This window comes from Apus apus, chromosome 7, assembly GCF_020740795.1.
Source record: "Apus apus isolate bApuApu2 chromosome 7, bApuApu2.pri.cur, whole genome shotgun sequence".
Lineage (NCBI taxonomy): Eukaryota > Metazoa > Chordata > Aves > Apodiformes > Apodidae > Apus > Apus apus.
The window spans coordinates 8,892,707-8,920,046 of record NC_067288.1 but is presented as its reverse complement, the minus strand read 5'-3'; the positions used below and the strand labels follow the sequence as shown (position 1 = coordinate 8,920,046).

Here is a 27,340-nt window from a genome sequence, read left to right as displayed (position 1 = left end):
AATTCACTTAGTTTCTCTAAAAAGCACGTGGTTTGTATTTTGCAACTAAAGTATTTACACTTCTATATCAGGAAATTTTTCTTTCAGAAAATTCTTTGAAGTGGAATTTACTGTTTAATGATCCCTGATCCTCACTGCTCACCGAGTGTGCTTCCAACCTGGTTAAAGATCAGATATCTAAATTTCCAGTACAGGTGAAACATTTACGACAGTACCCTAAAATGACAGATAGCGCTTGTTTGTTTCTATTTTATTTACAGTTCATGCCAGCAGAGCCTTTTTTCATACAAGCAAAAAAAAAAATCATCTATATTTTGGTGTAATAACTAATAAAACTTATCTATTTGTTCATTTACTTTAGCAAAGACACTAGTCTTCATACCAGAACATTAAAAAACGTCCCCATTAGTCTCCACAGTTGATTACTTCTTTTAAGTGAATGTTTTCATACCTATCTTCCTACCTATCATAGCTCTGATTCTCTCATTATGTTTTAAAATAATTTATGTGTATTTTGCATATAACTGGTTTATCCAAGGTGCAGAAGTGCATGCCTGCTTTGAAATAAAGAAAACTGAACATGTGCTTTGCATCTGTTTTCAATGCTAGAAACTACACAGATTGAAGTAAAAGGTGGAATCTCTTTCCCCATCCAAACTCCAAGACCTTCTATCTGGGCCAGACTTTGATATTTGCCCCTTGGCTGGGAATCCGCATATCCAACTTCACACTTAGCTGCAGTGAAGCAGCCCTGCAGGCAGGCCAACTTCAACGAACCACTAGTGGTATCATCATTAAAATCCCGCTGAAGGTCACCATGGAAACCGCCTGCTGAGGCTTTGCTGCTGCACTCGGCATCTCCTAATCAGCTACCATGTGAAATGCAAATTCAGACAGTCTGAAAATTAGTCAAGAAGAATAGAGGATGAGGATGCAGATATGTGAAATATTCATGCGCTTCATGGAAAAAGGAAGACAGCATGAATGACACAACAAAGAACGGCCCCTGACATTCTTGCTATCATTTTGCATTATTGTTCACACCCAACTGTATTTCCAGACCTCAGGTTCTGAAGTTGGTTATATGAACTGCCATATTTATAGCCTAGAATAAATAATAATTAAAAAATGGCCCACGTAAAATGACTAATTGGAAAACCCACAAAGAGGCATAGTGCATAAATTACCCAACAGATCATTATTTCATCCTTTGTAACATCACTGAATTATCTTTTTAAGTCCATTTTATTTCATAAGAGGGAAAATACTGTCATTATAAATACAAAACAAAATACTGGGCAGTAATCTTTAATTAACAGTCCAATCACTGTCTCAATGTAAAAAACTTTTAAGGTTCACAATTACAACCTGTACTCCATAAGTGAAACTGCACAACACTATGTTTATTAGAAGTATTTCAGTGCTTGGGTTTATTTGCATTTTCAAAGTAATCTTTAATTCATGTAGGCTGAATTAAATTAGAATTGCTTACTAATAAGTGTTATTGGGTTTACAGCTTCTATCAGTTTGCCCTGTTCTTTTCAAAGTGAGAAAGTATTTCAAAACTGCCATCTCAGTACATTAACAAGCAAGCATTTATATTTTCTCATTCTGTACTCACACTAAAAAAAATACTCAATTTATTTTATTTTGTTTCATTTCATTGTAGAGCTTACAAAAAGCAAGTACCCCCCCTTAAATGCATTAATGACAGTAAAGAACTGTTACCTATCAGCTTAAAACAAAAACTGCTGCGATATGTGTGAGTATATTATATTAGGTCTGCCTGTATTTCTCTGAAATTTACTATAATGGTGTCAAGAACCACTCTTTCTTGCAAAAGAACTGCCATTCAATTGTATCAAATGGCACACTGCAGTTTTATAATGCAGACAAATGGGAACTAAGCAATTCATATTTACTAGTGAGTTACATTATACCTATTCTAATGCAAGCCCCTGGAGAAACAAGGCTAGTGCACTAACTTACCATGCAACATAAACTTGTATAGTTGTGCTTTCAGGAAAGCATGCCATAGATGTAAGACTCAGTCCCGTTCTGGCACGCAGAGCATATCATTGTGCATTCTGGGAAGGCATTTTGTCATAGTTGCAAGGAAGCTCAATGAAATTAAGCAGCTAACAGTATGAGGTTTTCTATCATTAATCCCCCAATATTTCAAGTCATATCAGAGGCTTGTTTTGACAGGAACACTTGAGCAAGTTCAACAAGCAAACACTTATGGGCATAATCTGCAAATAACCTAAGATCACACAAGGTCACTTACTTCCCCAGAAGTGTGGCAGCTTACATAAACTGAGGATCTAGCCCATGAATAGAAGAATGACTTACTTCCTCTGAATAGTGATCTGAAGGTAGAGGTGGGTAGTCACACTGTTCTATCTTCTTGCACAGGGAGTACAAGTTCATTTTATCACCATAAAAGGGACTCTGCAGTGCAGCCATCTGTTTAAAGAAAAGGTATAGTTTTCTTTTGTGTTTTAAGTAAACCTGCTTTGTTATAAAATCTCTAATACTAGCAAATTAAGTGATTTTTAATGACTTTCTATTCCCTGCTTACAAGTGTCACAGTGCTAAAAACAGAAGTTCCAAAACTATTCTTGTAACCAGTGTGCGCTTATTCTATGTCGTACAGTCGTACCTGTCACAATCCTTATATAGTAATATTTGAATTGTATACCACAACAGTTTTATTAATAGAGTATAAGAAAAACTGCATAGTTTCCAATACTGCTGTGAGCATGGAGGGTCCTTGCAGCATGAGGGAGACAAAAAAAACCCCTCCAAAACCCACAAAGTCATTTTCCTCTGAATACCTTTTAAAACAAAACAATTTCTTCTAAAACACTATCTGATCTAAAGCAATACAGTACGGTGAAAAAGTACTGGATAGCAGTAAGAGATTTTGTAACCTTCCATAGCTATTACTAGATTCAATAGTGTTTTTTTTAAAGAAAGAAAACTAAAGGAAGGTAACATCTATACTTCCAAAAAAAACCTAAGGCCAAAACTTTGACATAAACTTACTGACATAATTCAGTATGTTGTTTGAAAAGACTTTAAAAAAAAAAAAAAAGAAAAGAAAGAATACCCCAAAGCCTTATCCAAAGTGCAGAACTGGCACCCATGCCTATATTTCACAACTGGAATACAAAAATAAGAATATTTGTTGGAGAGCACTTAAAAAAATAATCAGCTTAAGACCAGCATTAGTAAACCTACGCTTTATTTGCAGACAAAGTTACAAGGTGGAAACAAATGCCATGGTTAGCAGGATTACAAATTTAAAAATTCATTTAAAATCTCTCCATTCTGTTCAAAGCCTTCTAAGTCTTTGAACCGCAGCAGCACAAATGCTGCTTTGAGTGCAGTGCTGCCCCAAAGTCAGTCACCCTTTTCTACATGTGCTAATAAGTTTGATTTTGGAAGGACAATGTGTACATTCCCCAGACAGGCAGAGTGTGTGTGAAACACGCTAGTCCATGCTGTGCTACTCAGTGAGCTTCAGCAGGGACAGGACAAGCTGAAAATGGCTCTCATCTGTCTTGCGGTCTTCCAGATAGCAGCTTAACTCTTTCATGACTAAGCACCAAGGCCACTGTGAGAAAACAGATGAAGAGAATTACCAAAATTCTCTTACATTCACTTAATAGCTGATAAAACTGCTCTCAAACAGTTCACTACTTCTTTCAAATTACCTTAAAGAATAAACAATTTTAAAGCTCCCAAAATAAATACCATACTGCAGTTCCATCCTACGCTCCTCCCAAAAATTCTGTATTACCAAAATAATGTTAGGTTTTGGATTTACATTCCATTGTCTCTTACCTTAAAAAGAATGTTAAAAATGCAAGCTAAAGACCAGAAAATAAAATAATAAAAAATAAATAAAAATCAACTGCAGGGTCTGTACACATGCAGAAACTCTAAATAAATGCACAGATACTCATTTCCGTACTCTAGGTGTTCATTAAAAAACACTTTTGTTTGAATGCTGCGGAGTGTTAAAAAAAATTCTGAATGTCCCCTAAGGAGTTAAAACAGGAATACTATATTTTCATGCATCTCCTGCTTTGACAGATGAAAAATGTCAACTGTCCTGTTTTTATTTTCAAGCTTTTGCACTATTCATCTGGTTCATTAGTGCATCTCGCTGCTGCCCCTGACAGCTGCTCGCCCTCTCCTCCCAGCAGCTGAATTTTTCAGGCTAATTTGATCCTCCACACTGAGACGATCGCGAGAATGATTGACTTGCTCCCTGACCTCCAGGGTCTGACTTTCCTGATTAGTATTCTGGGGGTGTCTGAGGGACGAAAGCCCACTGTCTGTCTTCAGGGCTGGTGGCAGCTCACTCGCTCTCTTTTTTCCCCCCCCCTTTTTTTTTTTTGAACTGTAAGCCACCAACCTACAACCCTGTAAGGATGCAATTGCTACACTGAACAATAAAAGGAAATGTGTAAAACCTACTTTTCCATGTAAAGGTCCATGTAGCAAAAGCACAGCATCTTGATTTTAATTAGTAAAGTCTACTTTGTTGCATATCAATTAAAACTCCAGTGGTAGTGTTTTTGAGGTTTCAGAAATACCTGGGGCTTTAAAAAAAAAAATCAGACTCTAAAATATACTTCTAAAAATCCTACTGGCCACCACAGTTAGTATTAAATAATAGACTGTCCTATAAGCTAGAAATAAAAATTTTAGAAAACAACATAAATTATAGCTAATTAGTTCAAACTTAAATTAAAACATAACTGAGGAGTTTAGCTGCAATTAAGCATTTATTGAGAAGTGATAAACACGCCACAGCTTTTCTCCAATTAAGCTGGAAAGAATCCAGAGCACACACCGACATGAAATCAACACAATAAAACATGCTAAAATGCAGGCAATAGGCATATCACAAAAAGATACCCAGCACAAAACTGCATGGTTAATAAATGCCATACATTAGTCCATGCATGTATTGAAGAACCTTAAGTAACTCTTTCAAACAATTGAAAAGAGAAAAATGCTAAGTGCATATTTCAAGTTCACCTAAAATTTCAAAATTACATCTTAACGATAAAACAAAAAAACCCTGAAAACCTCAAAACACCCCGCAAACATCTGGTATGACACAGAATTAGCTAAATGGTATAAATGTACCTCTCAAAAAATTAAAAGCTATAGTTGAAGCCACTACCATATACTATAGCTATATAAGTTATATCAACAATAATTAACCTAATAATTACTTTATTCTTACTATTAGGAAAAAAACGAAACAATGCCGTACCAACTTACATACTGTGATGGTAGAACTTCTTAAAAAAATAAAATGGTATTTAGAGATGCTCAGTAAACCAATGGAATTAAGGTATTTAGCTATTTTGAAATTATTTACCAGATCACAGAAAAACTTAATATCCACATAGGTGTTTAATATCTGTACCAGCCTTAAAGCAGCAAGCTCAAAATAAGAAAACCTTCTTTAGAGAAGTGCTACTGATTTCTATCCAGAAATTTTAGAAGAAAAATTAACCTTAAAACATGTTTATTTTATACAATAAATAGTTATTCAAGGTTTTTGTTTCCAGACTTAAAAAATCTTCATGGAAACTAAAAGGAGTAGTAATACTGAAAAAATCCTCATCTACCTTTATGCAATCTGTAGGCTCCTACTTGCACAAACGTGTGAAGTGGAGCACTGAAATTGATGGCAGTTGCCATGGTCAGTACTAAGGAATCCCAATGTGGGATTAAGTTTCTGTTGAGGATTTAAACTTGTAAATATTTGCTATCAGGTATCGGACTTCATTCCTCTGAATTGTCTTAAAGATTTAGAAGCAACAGCTATACATAGATCTGTAAACTCTGCAGAATTGCAATATAGCTATTTGCCCTTTTAATATTTAAAGCAACATGTTAGTGAGAGAAAGGAAACTAATATTACTGGAGAAAATCCACCTCATAGTAACACAGAACTTAACAGGCTGACATTTTCTACAAAATCCTCAAGGAACATGAGGTGCCGATCCTGTTCAATATCTGTGCAATGAGTTCTGCTGACTCACTGAGGCAGGTGGCCCACATGTAAATAAAAAGTGAGTTGGGTATATTAGCTTTTATCTGAAACATAACTAGAAAGGCTTCACTGCCACTGCTGATGGAAAGAAATTTTCTTCCAGCATCTTCAACACAAGTGTTTAGTCTTTTGATTAAGAAATGGAAGGTGAAGAACTCCAAAGAGACAGTTGCCTTAGAAGCCTGTCTGTCTTCACACCTTCATTCACCTCAACTTCAATTTGCTCTGTATCTTTATTTTCTCAGAATATAGTATCCTACAAATCTGAACTGTATTAATATAGAAATTAACCAATAATTATATTTCAACCAATTGGAGAAGACGGCACAGAAAAATTACAAATGTCTGTGCAGCAGAAGTCATCTTGGAAGTTAATGCAAGCTAGTAGTAGAACACAGTAACCCTTTTTGTTTGCTTTACTTAGGTTTTAAACAGCTTCAAAGAATTTAAACTTGTATTACAATAACTATACTGGAGTTTTTGAAAGCCTTTGTTACATACTCCAGTCAGTCCTATTACTTCTCAGTGCATTTATTACCAAAGTCGAGAGGCCATTATAACACCTAGAACAATTTAATATGTGGTTGCCATTATTCATTTATTAATCTTTCAGTTATGTCTAAAGTTCAACTGATCACTGCAAAATCTTGCTGCCTTACTGGCAGCAAGACCAGTAAAAGGCAAGTCTTGAGTAAAACACAAATAAAAACATTTCAAAGGCTGAAGTTACCTTAGAGTTCTCATTGCTAATTTTAAAGACAGATACAATAGCTGAAAAGCAGCTTTTGCACAATGCTACACATTTTTCTAAACAACAAAAATATAGAAATGGGTCCTAAAACAGTACTTAATACATTTGCGGTGGGGAGGGAAGCAGGGGATAGGGAGCACAACAGTGCTACTAAGTTTACTGTATATATCAATATTACCTCATACAGCAGACAGCCTAGAGACCAGATGTCAGACTTGAAGTTGTAACCATTTTCGTGTATCCTCTCTGGAGACATATAATAAGGTGTACCAACTGCAATAAACACACAAGTATTTTTGAATGAAAATCTCTGTTGTTACATAGCAGAAGTACAGTTTTCCTAGCTGAAAAACTTTTTTTTCATCTTCTGTATTTCTCATTTTGTTACACATAATGACTCCAGTTTCATAGAAATACATCTTAATTAGATACCTATTTAATCCAATACAGCTTCGTTTCCACTACTGATATCTAATTATTCAGTAATAGAATACTTCCAATTTTTGCTTTTAAATAAACTCCAAAGTAATTACCTTCTTCTGAAGACAACCTCGGAAACATACTACATACACAAACATCCCCAGTTCTTTCCAAATTATCACTGTGGTTGGAGACAACAGCACTTAGAAATGGCTTGAACTGCTGTTCTTCCTTTTGAGAACACATACATCTGGAAAAACTGCTTTTGCAACTAATAAACACAATTTAGCTTCAATATCTGAAGCTAAAAAGCCATTATAAAAAAAGTATTTCAGTGATGGGTTCATATGTGACAGATCAACAAAAAAAAGTTATTAAAAATAACAGTAGTGGCAATTTTGGTGCATTATCTGTCTATATCTCCCCCAAAATTACTGTCTCACAGCAAGAGAGTAACAGATGTATGTAGTTTTTTACTTCAATTTTGTGTGGAATATTTTCTTAAGCACTGAATCCTAATGATGAAAAACAACTGAATTCTGTTAATTCAATATGTTGACCCTATTTCAAAACTAAGCCACTTGCAACACTGCCAGAGATTAAAATCAACACTCTCACTGTAAACCATGAAAATCAGAGTATGAAACTCACACAATTTTAGTTAAAAAAGACCTCGTATCACTTCTACATTTCTGAATTAGCCTCATCTATTCAGAACACCTGTCTGTATGAACACTGGAAACAGAGATACAGTGAATAATTAATCCCAAATCTGAGTAATCAGGTTAATGGCTTTAATTAAATCAGACTAATAATTTTACTCTAATAATTTTCAAAAGTTAAGGGTTTTGTTTTGATAATGTGCCCTATCTTTTAGAAAGGCTGACATCTCAAACCATGTCGTACTTTCTTAGGGAGGGAAGAAAATGCACAGCTCAAATTAGGAAACCCAGTACTACCTTATCCTAGATCAGGCTACTGCTGCTGGTAACCCAGAATTTCACTTAATCTCCTTCTTAGCAAACAATATTAAAAAAATGTTCCAAACCAATATAAACAGAAAACATGTTTATCTAACAGATATGCAAGGACAGAGGCTCCATACTGTATCCTACAGTGGATTTAGCCACCTAAATATTTCAGGGAAGATTTTCAGCCCTGGGAAAGCAGAGGGTGTCATAGCCCCTCTCCCCAGAGGCTCCCTTAGTGCTGGCCTGAGCAATCACTTCAGCTCTGAACTGAGACTGCAAAAGATCGAGAGCTTAAAAGGGGAAAGGCAACTCAAAAAAAAAAAAAAAAAAAAAGCCCTCTATGAAGAAATAACTAGGTGGATAGATGATGGCAGGGCGGTAGATGTGGTTTATCTTGATTTCAGTAAAGCATCTGACACGGTCTCCCACAGCATCCTCATAGATAAACTGAGGAAGTGTGGCCTTGATGATCAGGTAGTGAGGTGGACCATGAACTGGTTGAAAGGAAGAAGTTAGAGAGTTGAGGTCAATGGGACAGAATCTAGTTGGAGGTCAGTGACTACTGGAGTCCCTCAGGGGTCAGTACTGGAACTGGTACTGTTCAGTATTTTCATCAACGACCTGGATGAGGGAACAGAGTGTGCCCTCAGCAAGTTTGCTGATGCCACTAAACTGGGAGGAGTGGCTGACACACCAGAAGGCTGTGCTGCCATTCAGCGACACCTGAACAGACTGGAGAGTTGGGTGGGGAGAAACTTCATGAAATTCAGCAAGGGCAAGTGTAGAGTCTTGCATCTGGGAAGAACAATCCCCTGTACCAGCACAGGTTTGGGGCTGACCTGCTGGAGAGCAGTGTAGGAGAAAGGGACCTGGTGGACAGGAGGATGACCATGAGCCAGCAATGTGCCCTTGTAGCCAAGAAGGCCAATGGCATCCTGGGGTGTATCAGAAAGGGTGTGGTTAGTAGGTCAAGGGAGGTTCTGCTCCCCCTCTATTCTGCCTTGGTGAGGCCACATATGGAATATTGTGTCCAGTTCTGGGCCCCTCAGTTCAAGAAGGGCAGGGAACTGCTTGAAAGAGTCCAGCACAGAGCCACAAAGATGATTAAGGGTGTGGAACATCTCCCTTATGAGGAAAGGCTGAGGGAGCTGGGCCTCTTTAGCTTGGAGAAGAGGAGACTGAGGGGTGACCTCTATGTTTACAAATATGTCAATGTCGAGTGTCTGGAGGATGGAGCCAGGCTTTTTTCAGTGATGACCAGTGATAGGACAAGGGGCAATGGGTGCAAACTGGAACATAGGAGGTTCCACGTAAACAACAGAAAAAACTACTTTACTGTGAGAGTGACAGAGCACTGGAACAGGCTGCCCAGAGAGGCTGTGGAGTCTCCTTTACTGAAGACATTCAAAATCCACCTGAACGTGTTCCTGTGTGATGTACTCTAGGTGATCCTGCTCTGGCAGAGGGGTTGGACTAGATGATCTTTCGAGGTCCCTTCCAACCCCTAAGATTCTGTGATTCAAAAATGATGGAATACTGTGAAAACCATTTACTCTCATGGGATGTTTGTATTGACCCACAACAGAGGAATGGTGAAGAGGGATGGTCTTTTCCTTGAGAATGAATAGGTAGATGGGTGGACTGCAATACCAAAATAGCTACCAGAATGTCCAGAAGCAACTCAGTTATTATAATGTATCAACAGCAATGTTTTAATGGGTGTTTGATGACAGCTACCTTAAAAATAAGAAAGCTGTGCCATGCCAAATGTTAATTATAGTTTCCAATTTTATCATCCTTACTACTGTACCTCCCCTGTAAATTTCTTTTTTTTTTTTTAAATCCAGGGACTTCTGAGCTTGAACACCCCTGAAAACTTTCAGCTGTATTTTGCATCCATTAAGTACTGCACCACTTTAGTATATTCTGATGCTTTGTTGGCAGATTTCATTTAACAACAAAAAATAAGTTCAATAGCAATCGGATTCTTAGCTGGTTACAGCAGCACTGCCTCTGCTGCTCTGAGACAGCACACAAGTAGCTGGCAGTGAGTAATGTGCCAGAAAGAGGCTTCACAGAATCCACAGGGGGCAGCTGAAAACAGAGGTTTGAAGGTTCATAGTTTACCAAAAGCAAAGGTAATTTTAACCAGTAGCTGTGGGAAGCTTGCTGATACGTTGGGGGTCTGATATGACTGTGAAAGATTGATGATAGTGAAAGAAGAACACATGCTATCATTTTACAGCGTTTAGCCTAGTGTAACACCTTAACTGCAATACAACCTGAAGCCCCTGATGACCAACAAGTGAAAGGAATTGAAATTACAGTTAGGTTACATTATTGAATCACTAAAACAACCTGAAGATCTAGACATCATTACCACTTGTAAACTGTTTTCAACAGAACATGACACAAAAGATTCATTATTCTGACATTCAAGAACTACCAAAGACACTGCAACACTTCCTTAAAACGGTGAGCAATCTCTGTGTGTAGCACTGTACTGCTGGCAAGCTGCTACCAGACGAGACTACATGTTATGTTTCCTTCCTGTATCATTATTTTTTCTGTTAAGTGAAATACAGCATCAAAATACTATAAAGACATGCAACCTTCCTTGCTCATCTGAAGACACAGAATTGGGATAATACAAGACAAAGACATTAAGGTACCTATGTTTTTAACAACAAAATCTGTAACTTTAGCATTCTGTCTACTTCATTTGCACATCTCAGATAACCCAAAGGTCTGAACAAGATCTTCTTGAAAATAGCTTGGGTCAAATAAACTGCTTCATCAGAATCTACTGCTGCTCTGGATCTCTCTCCCTTCAATGATGCTGCGTATCCAGAAAGTGCTGTTTCTTTATGCAAGCTTTCTGCTATTGGGAAAGGCAAGGGATATAATGGAAAAGGTGGTTATTAGGGGGCAGGAAGTTGGATTTGAAGTATCAGTGGCAAAGAAGCTATTCTGAAGAAAGGACTTATGACATAAACAGTCTATCCTATTACCTGCAGAAACACATAACTCACACTGCAGCTGAGTTAAAGGGGAGAGTGTTCACTCGGAATTACTGACATTGCATGTATTGGAATGCATAACTACCCAAGTTCAGGAAGGGGGCTAAAATCACTTTAGTAACTCTTCCGATTTTCAAAGAATTCCAAAACAAGATTTCAGTTTGAAGAAAAAAAAAAAAGGCCAAATTTAAGTAATCAAGAGCTACTGTTTATGAATTATTTAATGTCCATGAGACCACAGGAATTTTATAATAGAGTTCAACACAACATACACGTGCTTAACAAGACGAATGGCTGATGGTGAAGACAGGCAAAGTAAGTTACAAATAAGCTGCAGTTACGGAACAGTGAGGGTAAAAAAACCACTGACATGAGAAATTCTCCATAACTATAATTAATTGTTATATTTATTTATTTTATTTTAAGACAGGTGTAGGAGATTTCTAAGTCATAGGCTTGTCTTCAAACACAGATACAGGAACCAAAATACTGCACTTATCCTAAATAATTCTGCAACCTTGCCTATATTATGCAAATAGTCTAACTGCAGAAATCAAACTCTAAATATCTTGGGCTATTTTATAATGCAGCACTGCACCAGCACAATAATTTATCTTTAGCTTTCAAAACACTCTAAGGAATCTCAGGTTTTTGTAAATAAGAGCTGTTTTAATACAGCACTGATGAATTACCTGCAGATTTCCCTGACAATCTTCCAGTACACTGAGAGTGAAGGTTCTCCAAATGCTTTGGTATTGAAAGTGAAGCTCATTCTGTTCACATAAAACCAGTGCTGCACACCACCACCTCAGCACTGGCTTTGAAACCCCTTGCTGGGTTTGAGATACATATGTAAGAGGAAAGGACAGTATTCGCACATTCTACTGGCTGCATAGAAAGAGTTAAGAACATTAACAAACCCTGTCCAGTGCAGTATTTTCACTTGTTTCAAACGGACCATCAGCAAGTATTCTAACAAAATCAGTATTATTCATAATTAGCAGTTAGAAGCTGTAGCTAATGAAAATTTTAGTACATTTCTTTATCTCTGAAAGCCTGAATCTAGTTTGCTACTGAAATTTTTATAATGCCTGTAAACAAGTATAAATTGCTACACATAATGTTTGTAATTCACTGGGTTTTATGCACCAAAGGTTTATGGAATCATGATAAATGAGAGTGTCACTGTCATCCTTGTAGCCTAAGTTAACAGCTAAACAAAACATTCCTACGCTGAATTCTAATATTGGGTCATAAACAAATGAGAAATAGAAGAGGTATCTACCAAGACACAGCACCCAGCATTAGAAAGAAAGCTTCCATGCCACTACCCTCCACTCTCTGGATGACCCTTGGATTTGTAAGAGATGAACTTTACAGGGCTTGGGGGTTTTACATTGTTTTCAACTTCTGCTCAGTCTTCAGTCCCTTGGCAGCCACCCCCCTGCAATGAGTAAAAATAATCCAGGGCTGAAGCAGTTTGTTCCTCTAACTTCCTCGCTTCCACCTCAGAACACAAGTCTAGCTTTCCCACACTCACAACTTGTGCCTTCTTCATGCACTCCTACCCACAGATTAGAATTTACAGCTTCCTGCAAATACAGTTCAGGAGCAGCTCCCTCTTCACACTGCTCATTTACATTCTTCTTCCACTCGCAGGCAGTAGCACAATCCAGCTATGACTAACGAGATCTCCACAGCGCCACCAGAGACAGCCACCGGGCTCTGATGGCAGCATGAACAGCAGAACTTTGTATAACAAACCTTGCCATGAAATAGTATCAGATTTTTAAGGTTATCTCTGAACTATGATGTAAAATCCAAGCACATTTCCAGTCTGGCCTCACTGCCTCTCCTCTGTCTCCTTCTCTCTCTCTTTTTATTCATGCGAGATTGCACATCCATGTCTGAGTTTCACCTCAGTCATATTAGGATTTCAGCAGTACCCATAGTTTTGACTATACCAATATGAGTACGCACCAAAGACAACAAAAACATGAAGGCAAAGACCAAAGGTCTGCTGGAAGTCAGGGAAAAAGAGGATCATACAAAAAAATTTCCTTTATAAAACAGGGGTTTTTTGGCTGTTAACACAAGTATCGCCCACACCTCAGATGTGGTACAAATATGCTGAACACCCATCCTCTCTCTTTTTCCACACTGTACTGATAACTGGGACTACCTGAATAAAATTAAATTAAGAGGTTATAATAAATGTGGCATATTTTACTCTAAGAAGCCTGGTATTTCATAGTTTAATTAGAAACATCTGAGCAAACACAATTCTTTGTGTGTCCTCCCATGGCCATAAGGTAGGGATTGTAAGTACCACTGAACTCTCGACTTTCTTAGATATTATCTTTCTTATCATGCACTCCTGTCAAACATATAAAAATAGCCAAGTGCCTAATTACAGAATTGTCACTATAATTTTTTAAAATTTTTCACTGAGCAGCACTTGAATTGATTTTACCTATCTGTATTTCAGTATCAGCAAGGTGCTCTGCCTGCTTCAATAGCCCTTTACAAGGAACAGGAGACAATTCCGGATGCTGCTACCAACGGCCCTGGCTCTTGAGGGGTCTAAAAGTTGATTTCATACCCTTTCCAATCAGTGAATAGGCCTGAATTCATCAACCAGTAAGCATAGCCACTTCAGCAGGAGAAAAGAATTTTCTTTAAAGCAAGTCTATTTACAAGGCTCTGATCTCTCTTTTACTTACTTAGTTTATATTGAGAAACTCCACCTTAATCCAAGGAAGCTCTTCTGTTAGTCCTTTCCATGCATATAACCAATGTGCTGTCCTACCCATGTAAGATCACATAATTACTAGATTCTTTCCAACACTGATTAAAGTTAAAATTAATTTTTAAAATGCATCCACATTACTGATCATCTTTTTTTCCCAGCATTTCTAGAAAACACTACTGTCACAAAGACTTATTTTGAGTAAGGAACGCATATTAAATTATTCCAACAAAGCTAGGGGGTAGGGGAGAAAAAAACCACAAGCAACAAGCTGTACTGCTGAAAATGACACCTCAGTGTTACAACTGTTCTGTACTCATCCACTGCGCTGACTTTTTTTTTATTACTATTTAAGAAAATCTTTAGCTGAACACAACCCTTCTCTTCCTTCTCATGAGTGGGCACAGCATTTCCACCATGTAAAAAAAATCCACCTCCCCAGCACCTGTACCTCAGAGAAAACTTACCTAAAGAATGTGCAGCTGTGGTTTTGGAGCTGAAAAATCGACCAAGTCCAAGGTCTCCAAGCTTTACTACCCCTGTAGCTGTAATGAACACATTAGCTGGCTTTATATCTGAAAAAAAAAAAAAAAATTAAAAAAATAAATAAAGTCACAATGAGGTTGCAAGAAAAGCTACTGCTCTATTAGTATGAAACCAAGACAGACTTTTGTTTACAACTAATATTAAAATACGAATGTGCTATTTCAGAAAGAGTGAACCTGGGATTCAGAATTTCAAATTAACTCTTGTAATAGTACAAACATCACTCAAGTAAAAAATCAAGCCATTGAAAAGTACGTAAAAAACCAAGCAAACAAACAACAACCACCAAAACAAAAACCTCCCACACCCAGAGCAGCATATACAGGGAGGTCATTACTACTTTATGTAAGCAATATAAAGGGACTTCCATTAGAACCAGAAAACCTCTCACTATGTCTTCAGTAACAGACAAAAAATGTTTTCAAGAACTGTAAAACCTGTTTTCCATCACTTTTGCTGATCAGATTATCCACACTACCATAATATTTGAAATATGTACCGATTCTCTTTAACAGCTGACATTATAAAAAGAAGCAAGTTTTGCTCAGGAGAATGGTTATTTGAACTCGTCAATGGAATTGGGCTAATCAAGTAGAAACAAAGAAAAATAATGTATACCCCAGACAGTTATTTTTCACAAGTACTATTCAGTTTAGGTTTTAAACCAATCCTTTAGAGACAACAGCAAAGATTTTTATTTTATGATTTTTAAGAAGGTACCTATCCTGTTAGTCTTCTAAGTGAATTGACTTGATATTTGTTCAGCAAGCATGCTCAGCTCTTACTCAGTTCAAGACCAATGCACTGTGGATTAAACTCAGAGAAAATCCCATAAATTTGATAAGGGGGAATTATAATTTGCATAAAATATGGGTACAGTAAAACAGTTCATAACCCTTTAAACAGCAGCAGTTTCGGGTTTCCAACAAAAAAGTTACAAAACCTTGGAAGCTTTAGGGAGGAACTCAGCAGCAATTTTGTTATGCTTCTATCTGACCTAGTTTTCAGGAGTTTGGATCACCAAACTCCTGGATCACCAATCCAACAGAGACAGCAGCTCAACTTAACAATAGCTTAAATTGTCATTGGCTTTGGTATGTAACGATGGAATTGTTAGGTTTGCCATAGGTTTGCCAGAAGCTTTAAAGGTGGTATTTCAGTTTGAGGAATTCAAACTCTCCAGTTTTGAGCTCAAATATACTGAAACAAACTAGTTCAGTCACAGAAGCATTAAAGCAAGATACCTATGGAAAGAACCTGTAGTTTTATGTCCTCTTTGTATAATCTGCACTTACAGATATCTGAACAAATGAGTAAAGGGGGGAAAAAAAAAAAAGAAAAAAAAAGGAGAATCACAAGGGAAAGCCATTTGCTGGGGCATCTAAGTGTATCTGCTGAAGGGTGCAACATCTCTACCTGCAAATGACAAAACTAAGCAGAGATAAAGGGACTTTTGCTTTCAGGCAGCTATTTGCATCCTAGCAGAAGGAAGTCACCAACCTATAACATGTATTTTCCCTGAACCCTGAGAGACTGCCCATATACAACTTGCAACTCATAGCCAGAGGAACTTCCAAGGCAAAAAAAATTGTACACCTGAGAAGCAGTTATACTACGATCTATTTTCTTTGACTCAGAGTTACAAAGTAAAAGGAAGACAACATACAGAGGAGACAGCAGAGGTTTAAAATGGGTAAAAAAGATTTAGTACCCGACAGGACAGCTGGCAACTACAAGGGCTGTTGGGACACAGTACTTGACACAGAGATTGGAAATAGCAGAAAGGAGCAAAGAATGGGAGAAAATACTCACAGCTGCACAGAAACTAGTAGATAAGGGAGTGGGAGAAGGCCCTATACAACACCAGAAGATACGGCAGGAGACACAATTTTGTAAGAAAAAGAGGTGCAAGAGGTGAAAAGAATGGATGGATAGCTGTGCAAGAATGCAGGTAACAATGCCTTGAAAATACAATGGGCAAATGTAGAAGAATAACTACTGGACAGAAAGTTAGAGTTAGCAAAATTAATTGAGCAAGCAAAGAGGTAGCAGTAGCAAGATCTCCATCACTTACAGAACTATCACTTATTTTCAAAACTTGATATCACAAGCCACTACTGCAAACAAATGCCTACCACAACAAACACATAACCATGAACTTCTGTTACATTTTTCCATTACTTATAAAACATTACAGAAACATATATTGTGTCAGTTGTGAAAATTTATTCCAGCATGACATGATTTCGTGTCATTTACACTGAACCAGCTTAATCCTCACATAGAAATAGTTTAGTAAAGACAAACCATCTTTGACCCTATATTACCTCTATGCATAACACGACGAGAATGCATATGTTCCAAGGCACTGCAAAGCTGAACAAAGTACTTCCAAACTGTTCTTTCAGGAATCAACCTCTTCTGTTTCTTAAAATGCTTAAAGAAAAAAGGATGGACACTGAATATTAAAATTTAAAACCTGCATTGAATGACTGAAGAAAGAAAAGATAAAAATCATTTATTTAAAAAACAAATACAAAAGACTTACAAACTAAAAGGTTTAATGCAATTTCTTGATACAGAAAGCTTTTCCCTTAAATATTAATAAATGTATCACCAATGTATGTACTTAAGCCAGTCAACATAGAGCCACAAAAGTCATTAATGAAATAAAATGCTATCACAAAGACAGATTTACATGGTATTCAGCAATCCTCAGTGCAGGATTAATGTGGTCAGAAGAGTCTACTATAGAGTAAGTGGCCACGCAACAAATAAAGGTCCGATACAAAAAAGTCTGTGCCACAGAACTTGCACTATACTTCCTTACATCAACATTGATTTGCATATCCTCATTTTCTAAATAGAATAAAAAAAAATAATAGTGATGCACAATCAAAGATCATGTAAGAAGAGTCCTTCAGACTAGGCTTAAAAACTTCTGCAATACATAAAAGGGGACTAAAGGAACTGTGAACTCTGAAAATTTCATAGTGATCTAACTCCTGTTCAAGTATTTTCCATCCTGTATAAACAACCATTGCCAATCACTGTTAACAGTTCAATGGCCTGTTAAAGCTTATGTGAAACATAATTATGCTCTGCTACACACATCTCCTTCCAATATTATATTCAGGGACTGGAACAACAGTCCTAAAAAAATACATCCTGAAAACCTGGAGTTCAGCCAACACTGAAACATACAAGCTTCACCACTACAAATTTCTCAGCTAAAGGTAAAATGACTGAAAAATTGTTGCTCTTTTAGCCCCTCTCTTTTTAAATAATTCATCTTTTCATAGATTTTAAAGTTAAACCTATAATAAAAAAACATGAACAACATTAATACTAGCAAAATTTTAGGTGGAAAACAAAGTACTTCGGTGTATTTTAACAGTACGTGTACGCAAACACTTCAGACTCACACACACTAAGAAAGTTCCTATAACTAACATTTATAAATCTGGAAAATAAAAATATTTTCCTATACTATGTTAAAATGTGCCACTGAAGTTGACAGATGCATTCACACATTAGAGTCATGCAGGAGTATGAGAAAGATGCTTTTAAACTTGCTGTAGCAAAATGCATCAGTCACACAAAGGATCATAACATTTCATCAAAATGTTTTTAGTTATAGGGATTATCTCAAAATGCATTTTCATTAAAATGAGGAAAAGCATATAAATTACTTCTTTAAATATAATTTTCCCTCAGTCTTGGACTGAATCCAAACACACCCTGTGTATCTGTTCTCCCCATAGCTGGATTTGCATATCAGAGGATTGTTTGATGTCAACAGGAAGATGGAGACCAGGTTTCTTTTCATTTAAAAACAAATACACAATACATATAAGTATACGCACATGAAAGTATGGTACCTGCATTTAAAATGCATTCTGAAATTATCATAATTATAACTAGGTACTTTAAACATTCTGAATTATTATTTTTTTAACTCAAATCTAAGCAGAAGCAGTGATGAAACACCATTCACAAAATGTCTGAAATGGGAATATTTTCTGTTAGAGATTTTTATTCTGATGTACTTAGAGCACAATAATGTACTTTCAAAGTATTTATGTACAAAGATTCTTTTAACGTTTTATTCATTTGCCATCTATAACACTGTAGCTGATTGTACACTCTAAAATCTGCTTCAGTTCTTACAGTGCAAATATGCAACATAACCACAGTCTTCAAGATGTAGTCACATTCTACTGAAGCAATTAATTATTTTGCATGATCATAACAACTTCTCTTCCTGAAAGTATCAATAGTATTAGCCCTGAAGAATTTATCCATTTAAGAAGGGTACAAAAGAGAGCTGCTAGATTTGCTGACAATGTTTAAACAAAACAAATAAACAGGCACCATTTTTTCTTGTATAGGTTTAAAAATAATCCAGTATCTTTAAAATAAATTCACTGAACATTATTTTCCGTAGTAATGAATTACACAACCATCTTTTATCAAATGCATATTTTCAGTGTTTTCTTGGACTGCTGTCCACCAAGAGCCATAACATTGATGAAAAGCCTCCCCTACCTAAAAAAGCAGTGTTTCTTCTGAGCAAAGTCAGTTAGGAAAGGAATCCCTCTACTGTTTAAAACTATACCATGTAACAAGAAATAAAAGTTGATGGTTAAACCTATTTAATGCTGAAGAGCATAATTAAATTCATATAGCATATTAACCGTATTCAAAGCAGGATCCTTTTCCCTTCCCTCCATTTTAAATTAGCCCACAATGCAAACCGCAGTTCTAATGATTGTAGGATTGGCCCCCTTCTTATAGGCAAGTCAAAATACTGAAGACATGATGATAAAAAATTAAATAAATTAACCTCTACTGTAGGAGAGGATAATAGCACCACACATAGTTAATACTGAAACTAATTCACCACCTACTGCTGTAACGTCTCAAGCATCCTACAGTCCACATAACCAAATTAACTTGATTCAGTTATCTCACATTGTATACCAGATGTTATTACCTGCCCAGATTTGGCCTCAGAAGGATACAGCCTGACATACAGCTTTCTGAAGCACTCTCATCTTCAACATCTTACTATTCTGCTTCTTCCATCTGTCTGAGGCTCAAAGGACGGTCTTGATGTCCCTCAGACCACTGACCATCAAGGGTGCAACATTAAAAAAAAAAACCTATTCAAGGTGAAAGATCAGTTTCAAACACAGCTGAAACTGGGCAAAAAGGGAACTACTTAGACATGTGCATTAAAATCTGGGCAATGTTGCAAGCTAGTGCTGTATGAGGTAAACAAAGAGTACCAGGCATGCCCAGGCAGCAGACTGTCTCCCAGCAAGACTTGTTTGTTTCAAAAGCTATATCCCATTAAATTTCCATCTCTGTCTTTGAGAATGGAAACACAAAAAAACTACTTTGAACGATTTTCACAATGACAGTACCAATAAAACAGCAACTCAGTCATTTAATGCAATCAAAAAATTTTGTGGTCATAAATTTGCTATTCAAATGTCTTGAAGAGCTTTAAGGTAGGCAGGTTAGACATCCCCAGTTTGTCTTTTAGTTCCTTTATACAGAATGACTGAGCAGTTTCATTATGGGAAAACGGAACTCTCCTGGTTTTCTCTAATGAATTACTAAAAGAAAAAGTAAATATTCCCAAATGTTTCCATCTAGTAAAGTTAAATATAGCTGCCCTGCACCCAAGTAGCATATGCTACTCAAGTTTTTTGGAAGCATTAAAAAAAAATATATATATGTAAAAAGATAGATTGGGAAAAAAGTTTAAAGTCAATATAAAAGCAAAGAATTATATTACATTGAGTTTCTAAAGATGATGCTTTAAAGGTGAAATTCTGAAAGCAAACGTGACAGCAATTAGCAAATAGCTAAGTTCAGGGAATACTTTTAAAGGAAATATGCAGGACTCTGGCTTTTATAAGAAAATCAAGGATTTCCTGCAGAACAGGAAGAACAGTGAGCTTAAATCATTTCCATTCAGATAGGACTGCCTATGTCTCAGTAATGCTGCTTGGAAAAAAAAAAAAATAGCATTCAACTCTGATGTTAGGTATCTCAGAGATATTCAAGGTGTGATTTAGCCAGGTTTAGACCTCACTGAATAGAAATAAAAAAACAACAAACACCACAGGGATTTTAAAAAAATATTTTAAAAAAAAAGAGTGTTTAAGAAGCAAACTACAGAAAGCAAGATGTTTATGAACATCTCTTGCAGAAAGAAGACAAACCAATTATCTAAATTTTGCACAGATTTTTGTTTTGTTTTAAAAAAAAGGTCTGTGAAACTGTCAAATGAGTCCACAAAAACACGTATCTGGATTTTTCACTGTGCATGCTCTAGGCTAGAGTTGCCTTCTGAGAGGATCTGTGTGGGAAAAGTAAAATTAGCATTATAATTTCCTTGCTTTGAATACATTCCTTTTCCTTTATCTCATGTTTTGATGAGTATCTTGATTTCATCTGTCTCTTCCCACAATTTAACTTCTGGCTTACAAAAACGTAAAGGGGTTTTTTAAATATATATTTTATTGCATAGACTTATCAGAACACAATGATTCAACAACTTGATACTTGTGGGAACAAATCTAAACTTCATTGAGAGGAAAATGATACAGAAAGGATTATTATGAGGAACTTCCTAGTAGCATGCAATGAAGTTCTTGGCCACTTCTGCCTGCGTTTCTTTGGGAGTCTGTTTTATTAAGGACGAGGAGAAAGAACCAGAACTGGCAAAGGTCTGCAAGGTCAAAAAGATAGACCAGTGAAGATGGGCCTCAGTACCTCTACATTTCAGAGTAAAGATCAGAGACTAGTGTATATAGAAATGAATTTACCACGTAAGTCTTACTTTCTATTTACGAGGCTATACAATTCTAGTGGGAAAGCTATGTCCCCTGAGTTCTGTCTGGCTCTGTCCATTCATTAATTCAGCTGCCCATCTCTTTAGACCATGGTAAGTCTTCTGCCATTTTTCTTTATTTTCTATGTAGAACAAAAATAGAACTTTCCACCACAGTGGATTCATTCATCCAATATGAATTGCCTATATTCCAAGTGTAGCAACTGTCTCTTAGTTGTAAAAATAGAACATACACTAAAAAAAAACAAATTATTTGCTATCTACCAACCAAATATACAGAAATTGAGAAGTACTTGGCCTCATTCACTTGGCTCTTTTTCCAACTTTTTTTTATTGTTTACATCTCCAGTTACTGAAGATGCCATAAATTTATTTTTTCCCTTCCAGAATCCACAGGAAAAAAGGCATTTTAAAAGAAAATCCATCTTCCTCTGTTAGTGATCTTGGTATAGAACAAGTAATTTTATTTAATCAATAGCAACAAAAGACTAAGACACAGTACAAAAGCTAACAGACAAAATAATTGTACTAACAGAGGTACCTCCTAGTATCAGAAGGCTACATTAGTAGAACGAAACTATGGTCTTTCCTAAATAAGTAAATAAACAAAACACCACACACATACCACAGAATTGAGATAAAAATATCTTCTCAAGCACAATCTTCTTTCACGCACTACCAAAATAAAGACACCTGACAAGAAACAGAAAGCCTTGTAATGAAAACACAAGTAAAAATTGTCATATATTCCATTTTTAGTATATATTCTTTCATACCAATAATTAGACTATTAATAAAGATTCCTAATTAATCCCAGATCCCTTAGAAAGCTCTGAACAACGTCACTTAAATGTATGTGCTTCTAACCAACCACCTTTGCAAAGATTCATTTTTTCTTACTGAGCAGTCCACCTACTGTCACTCTGTCCCACCTAACATCTTTGCTCATGTAAAAAAGCACAAACATACAGTGTTCAGAGAAAGATCACCTACTGAAATCAGATCTACTTGCAGTGCCACTACAATAAAATTTCCAATACTTCATCATTTTCATTGTCTCTGCTGCTACCGCTGACTGGGAATTCTTAAAACACACAACCACATCTTTAAATTCAACAGTATTTGTTTACACGCATCTCTTTCCAACAAATTCCCTTGGGAAAGCTGGTACAGCATGAAAAGGTGAAACACAGGCTTGAATCATTAACTCTACATTTCGTAATAAGAAGCAATAGCATGACTCAGTAAATACAGAAGCTACCATCTTTTCTTTTTCTTTTCACTACAAGTAAGGCAGACAAATTCAAAATCTCTCCACTCTCGTCAAGTTATTTATATAGCACAAACAGTGATGCTGCAGGGTTTTTTTTAAAACACAACCATGTGAAAAACTAAAACTAATCTTCAGGTATTGTTCACACGGCATTTCAAACAAACAAACAAAGCACCCAAAACTATTATTTAATAACATCTTTTCACTTTCTCTGCTTTTAAAAAGGCTCATGGAGCCAGCCAAATTCTAGCACCTGAGGGCAAAGATGGGAGATTAAATACCCAAGCATTTCTGCCCCAGTTAGAGCTACCTAAACAGTCTGTAATAGTTAAATGAAGTTTAACATCAAGTTACCTTTTCAGAGCTGACTGACAATGTAACTCTCCCTGCAAGTACAGCCAGCTGGCTTACACAATAGCTTCAGGTACAACACCTGAGAAGGGGACTGTCCACAGGCCAAAACAGTATTGATAGCTTAATTATCTTAGAAGAAAATCTGCCCACTTATTCTTATTGTTCCAGTGGCAGACAGAGACAATGGCTGATTCACAGGAAAACTAAACAAGGCTGCCTAGAAATTACCCAGCCCAATCACGTCCCTGGTTATAAACTCCACCATGGCAAACTGCAGCCCTGCTCTTGTTCTGGTTACCTGTGGTTGAGAACAGAGGTGTCAGTCTAGCACCTGCCAGACACTCCAATAAAACACAAGTACAGGAAGCAAAAGCTTACCAGAACTGGCTCTCCTACCTCGTAGGCGCTCTGTGGTTTTGCTTTTTCTTTCAGGACATTACAGTTCCACCCGCAGAGTGGATGATTTGCCTGAGAACACCAGCCCTCCTTTTTTACCTGCTACATAGCTAGTATATATACACACACATCAAGCTGAATAAGGATGCATCATTTTTTTAATTATGGGGCAGGGGGAGTTTTAGAAAAAGATTTTTAGTAGCTTTTAGAAAAGGTTGGAGGCAAAAATTAGTCTGACTGGTACAAAGTCCCAGGTTTCTCCTTTAAGAAAAGGCACATAAAACTAATTTAGCTTTGATCTGTAATTAGCACATACTGTGTAACAGTATCCTAACATATTGCATATTTCTTCAAGCTACAATCTATTTTTTTTAAGTTTTTTTCAAAAAGTAATACACAAACATACTAGGAGCAAGTGTGATACAGAATGAGATTTAAAAAAAACAGAAAATATTTTGAAGCTTTTAACACTGATCAATTACACAGCTTCAGCAAGGTACCAAAGTACTCTATACTATAAAACATAACCATATGCTAAACAAAAAGACTACGAGTCAGGAGGTTTCACATAGCAGGGGGTGTGGGAAGTGGGGTTTTTTTGTTCTTTAAATTAAACCTAGCAGTCATGGGAAAAGAAAAAAAGAAAAAAGGACATGAGATACAAAGGACACAGATACTGCCAAAAACCAAAAGAACCAGAATCACATTTTAAAATCTGCATTTATAGATCATGATAAATCAGTATAATGAAAAGGAAACACACAAACATGCACAAAAAACTACTTTAAAAATACTTGTTCCACAATCACGCTGTCAAGTATTTGAACATAAATATACATATAACAAAAAACTCAGAATTAAAGCCACCATAATTTTGCCTCCTTGAGGGTCTGTGTGCATGCAGCTTTCAATTCTGTTTTCTTTCTTTATGTCAAAAGACCCGTTTCTCATTCATTCATGACACTCAGCTAATGAGCAGTTTGAAAATCTCGCTAGGCTTTATTTATTGTGCACTATTCAAAACCTGTTATTAAATACAAGTTTTGAGAAGGGGTACAGCTTCCTGGTATGCATCGTTGGAATACCAAATTCATAAAATAAACTTTGTTAAGTTTATCTCCACAAATGGCCTTAGAAATGCTGAGGTATAATATCCCCACTTTACAGATTTGAAGGGGGGCAAAGAATTAAGAGGAAAAGCGTTAATTCTAGGAACAATTTAAGCACCTCCTTTTCAACATACTTAGCTTTATGGAACAGCCCACCTTCAAAGCAGTTTCCACTCAGAACAGATTCAGATGTGAACGCTCAATACTTCTACAAACCAAACCCCAGAGTTTTACCTTGATTATGAGAAATATAGAATAAGCAATTACAATTACCACCCAAAAAATAACAGTTGAAGTGGTTTGTTATACAGTATCTTAGGAACAGTACCTGGAACAGTAAGAAAGGATGGTCTTTGGAAGAGCATTCCATTGTATTGACCATGAAATCTTAAGTCTGTTTTGAATTCTCTGCCTTGAAAATGGCCACTGCAGCACAGAAGGCAGCAGATACTGCAAGGAGGTCCATGTTCTGCACATCCATCGTTCCTACCCAGAGAAGCTGCTCCCCTAACACTGAATAGTGATTCTTCAAAGAAGAAATGAACTTGTAATTTTCTGGAGTGCAAGATACTCAACTGTAGGATTTTTCAGCCCTTGAATGCTTGATTTTGCAGATGCAGTACTTCCTTAAGAGTATAAACAATTCCCTAGATTCAAAAAGGTATAAAAATACCTACAGAAATGCAAGCTCTCTATTATATTGCTACACACAGCTCACCAGAGCTGGACAAGTAGTTTGCACAACAGTCATCATCCTCCAGGAAATGGATGGGTACTGCCAGTGGACTTCACTTATACTTGTTGACAGCCGCAAAAGAGCAACACTCCTGAACCTTGGGTTCCATTCCACACGCTACATGGCAGTACATTACAGGACAGGCTCTTCTTTGTGTTCTGCTGTATTTGATCTCTCATCCCTATACAATCTGCCTCTTCTCTCCCACAATCCCAGACCTATTTCTGTCACTTCATCCCAGTGTCTTTATTTACACAATCACATCCTGCTCCTAGCCAGTCTGAGTTGTCCAGTCGAGGTTCTCTCACTACTAGCAGTCAGTTTGTCTGTCTCTAGGATCCTTGCCCAGTATGTACAGTTCTCTGGCAACAATCTAGCTCTTCTCTAATCTAACTGCTCACATCCAGTATTGGGATATCCATTTCATAGCTTTCCAAACCATTACTCATCTACTCATTCTTTTTTACTCCTCAGTCTCTCTACTGCCCTGTGTCATAATTCCCGTCTACCTTCTCTCAAGAAGTGCTCACCAGCTAGTTGCAGTCCACTTGTCTTCCTTATTCCCCAGTCAGATCCTCTCTCTCCTCCCTTAAGGATCCCTTAGCTACTTGTCCCAGCCTACTCCTCTGTTTGCTTAGTCTTTTGTCTTCTTCACAGTCATCTCAGATTACTCCCTTCCCTATGTTGTTAGAAAAACTAAATATTCTCCAAGACAGAAAAGCTTCAGCCCATCCAAAGCATCTGGAGAAAGTTATTTCTGGCACAGCAGCTTCAGTCACCCATACTATATGCAGAAGCATTCCCAGGCACTAAGGTAGTACACAATGCTGTCAGCACTAAGAGAGGTTCACATAGCTCTACATATACAGAAATTCCCCACTTAAGCTGCTATGCTCCAGCAATTTCTGTTGGGCACATATGAATTCTTGTGTTAGAATAATGTCTGTGAAAACTCACCTTACCTTAAATTATTCTAAGAAAAAATCCCTTTTCCAAGTTTTAAGCTCTGTTTCAAGGCAAAAGGGGCTTACAATATTTCAGGTACAATGGTTGCTATATTTTAAAATAAAGAGATTTAAAAAAAAAAATCCAAATATCTTGGCAGAAAAGTATCTTTTTCCTTAGCATTCTTCTAAATCATGTAACATTTCTGGAAACATACACCCTCAAGTGGGCAGCTGGCATGCAACATTTTAGGATGAAACTTACATTTTGACAAACTTAAAACACATTCTCACACAGCTAAATCTTTGGCAATCTCAACAGCAAACAGTTACTGTCCTGCTACACACATGCACAGCAGAATAAAGCTGCTGCAACACTGCTATTCAAAGTACACTGGAACATTGGACACACCATAATTGTCCCACCACCATTCCAAAATTGAATGCCAAATATCTCCTACTACTGCTAAAGCTGTGAATCAATGTTTTGTGTGATAAAAAGAGAGACAAACAATACAACTATATGCAGCTGCTAGTTGAAAGAGAGCTTACTAGAGGGGAAAAAAAAAAAAATCAGTAAAAGGAAAATTGGCTTCATTCTGGCTCAAACCAGAACAGTCTGTTAATAGCTGAGGGTTTCCCAGAACTCTGTGTCATGTCCTGGGACATGGTAAACACCTCACCTGCTAAATTCTGACACCACACCTCTTCCTTACATAGAGGCTTCCCTAATTTCATCCTCCCAAAAATCTTCTAATTATCCCAGCAAAAGAAAATCATCACTCTTGCAATTCAACAAAGTCAATCTATAGCTAATGCGTGCTATCAACATTCATCAGATAACCCCACTCCCTTAAAAAACATCTCTATTTCTAGCACACTCCCAGGACAGCAATCCACCAGAATATAGTTTGGAAAAACAAGTCACAAGTTGCCATTCTCAGCAACATAACCAGATTGGTTCTAGTGAGAATGGCTAGTAAAGGGCTACTCACCATCCAGTGTAGCTAGGCTGCAGTTAGAAAAAAGTAATTAACTTCTGTAGCACAGTGTGCTCCCTCACCTCTGCTGTGCTGCCAGATCAGTGGGGTAACATGCACTGCTAAGTCCAAAAAAGC

General features: G+C 36.9%; 1 protein-coding gene across 3 annotated transcripts in view; it reads right to left on the bottom strand.

Annotated features, from left to right (window-relative positions):
• The window catches only part of NEK7 (NIMA related kinase 7), a 64,531-nt gene that overhangs the window by 5,432 nt on the left and 31,759 nt on the right, over positions 1-27,340 (bottom strand). For all 3 annotated transcript variants that reach the window (XM_051624426.1, XM_051624424.1, XM_051624425.1), the window contains 4 exons: positions 16,870-16,978; positions 14,464-14,571; positions 7,015-7,109; positions 2,353-2,466 (listed from right to left, as the gene is read on the bottom strand). In XM_051624426.1, the coding sequence (XP_051480386.1) occupies positions 2,353-2,466; positions 7,015-7,109; positions 14,464-14,571; positions 16,870-16,978 (426 nt within the window). The remainder of the gene's footprint in view (positions 1-2,352; positions 2,467-7,014; positions 7,110-14,463; positions 14,572-16,869; positions 16,979-27,340) is intronic.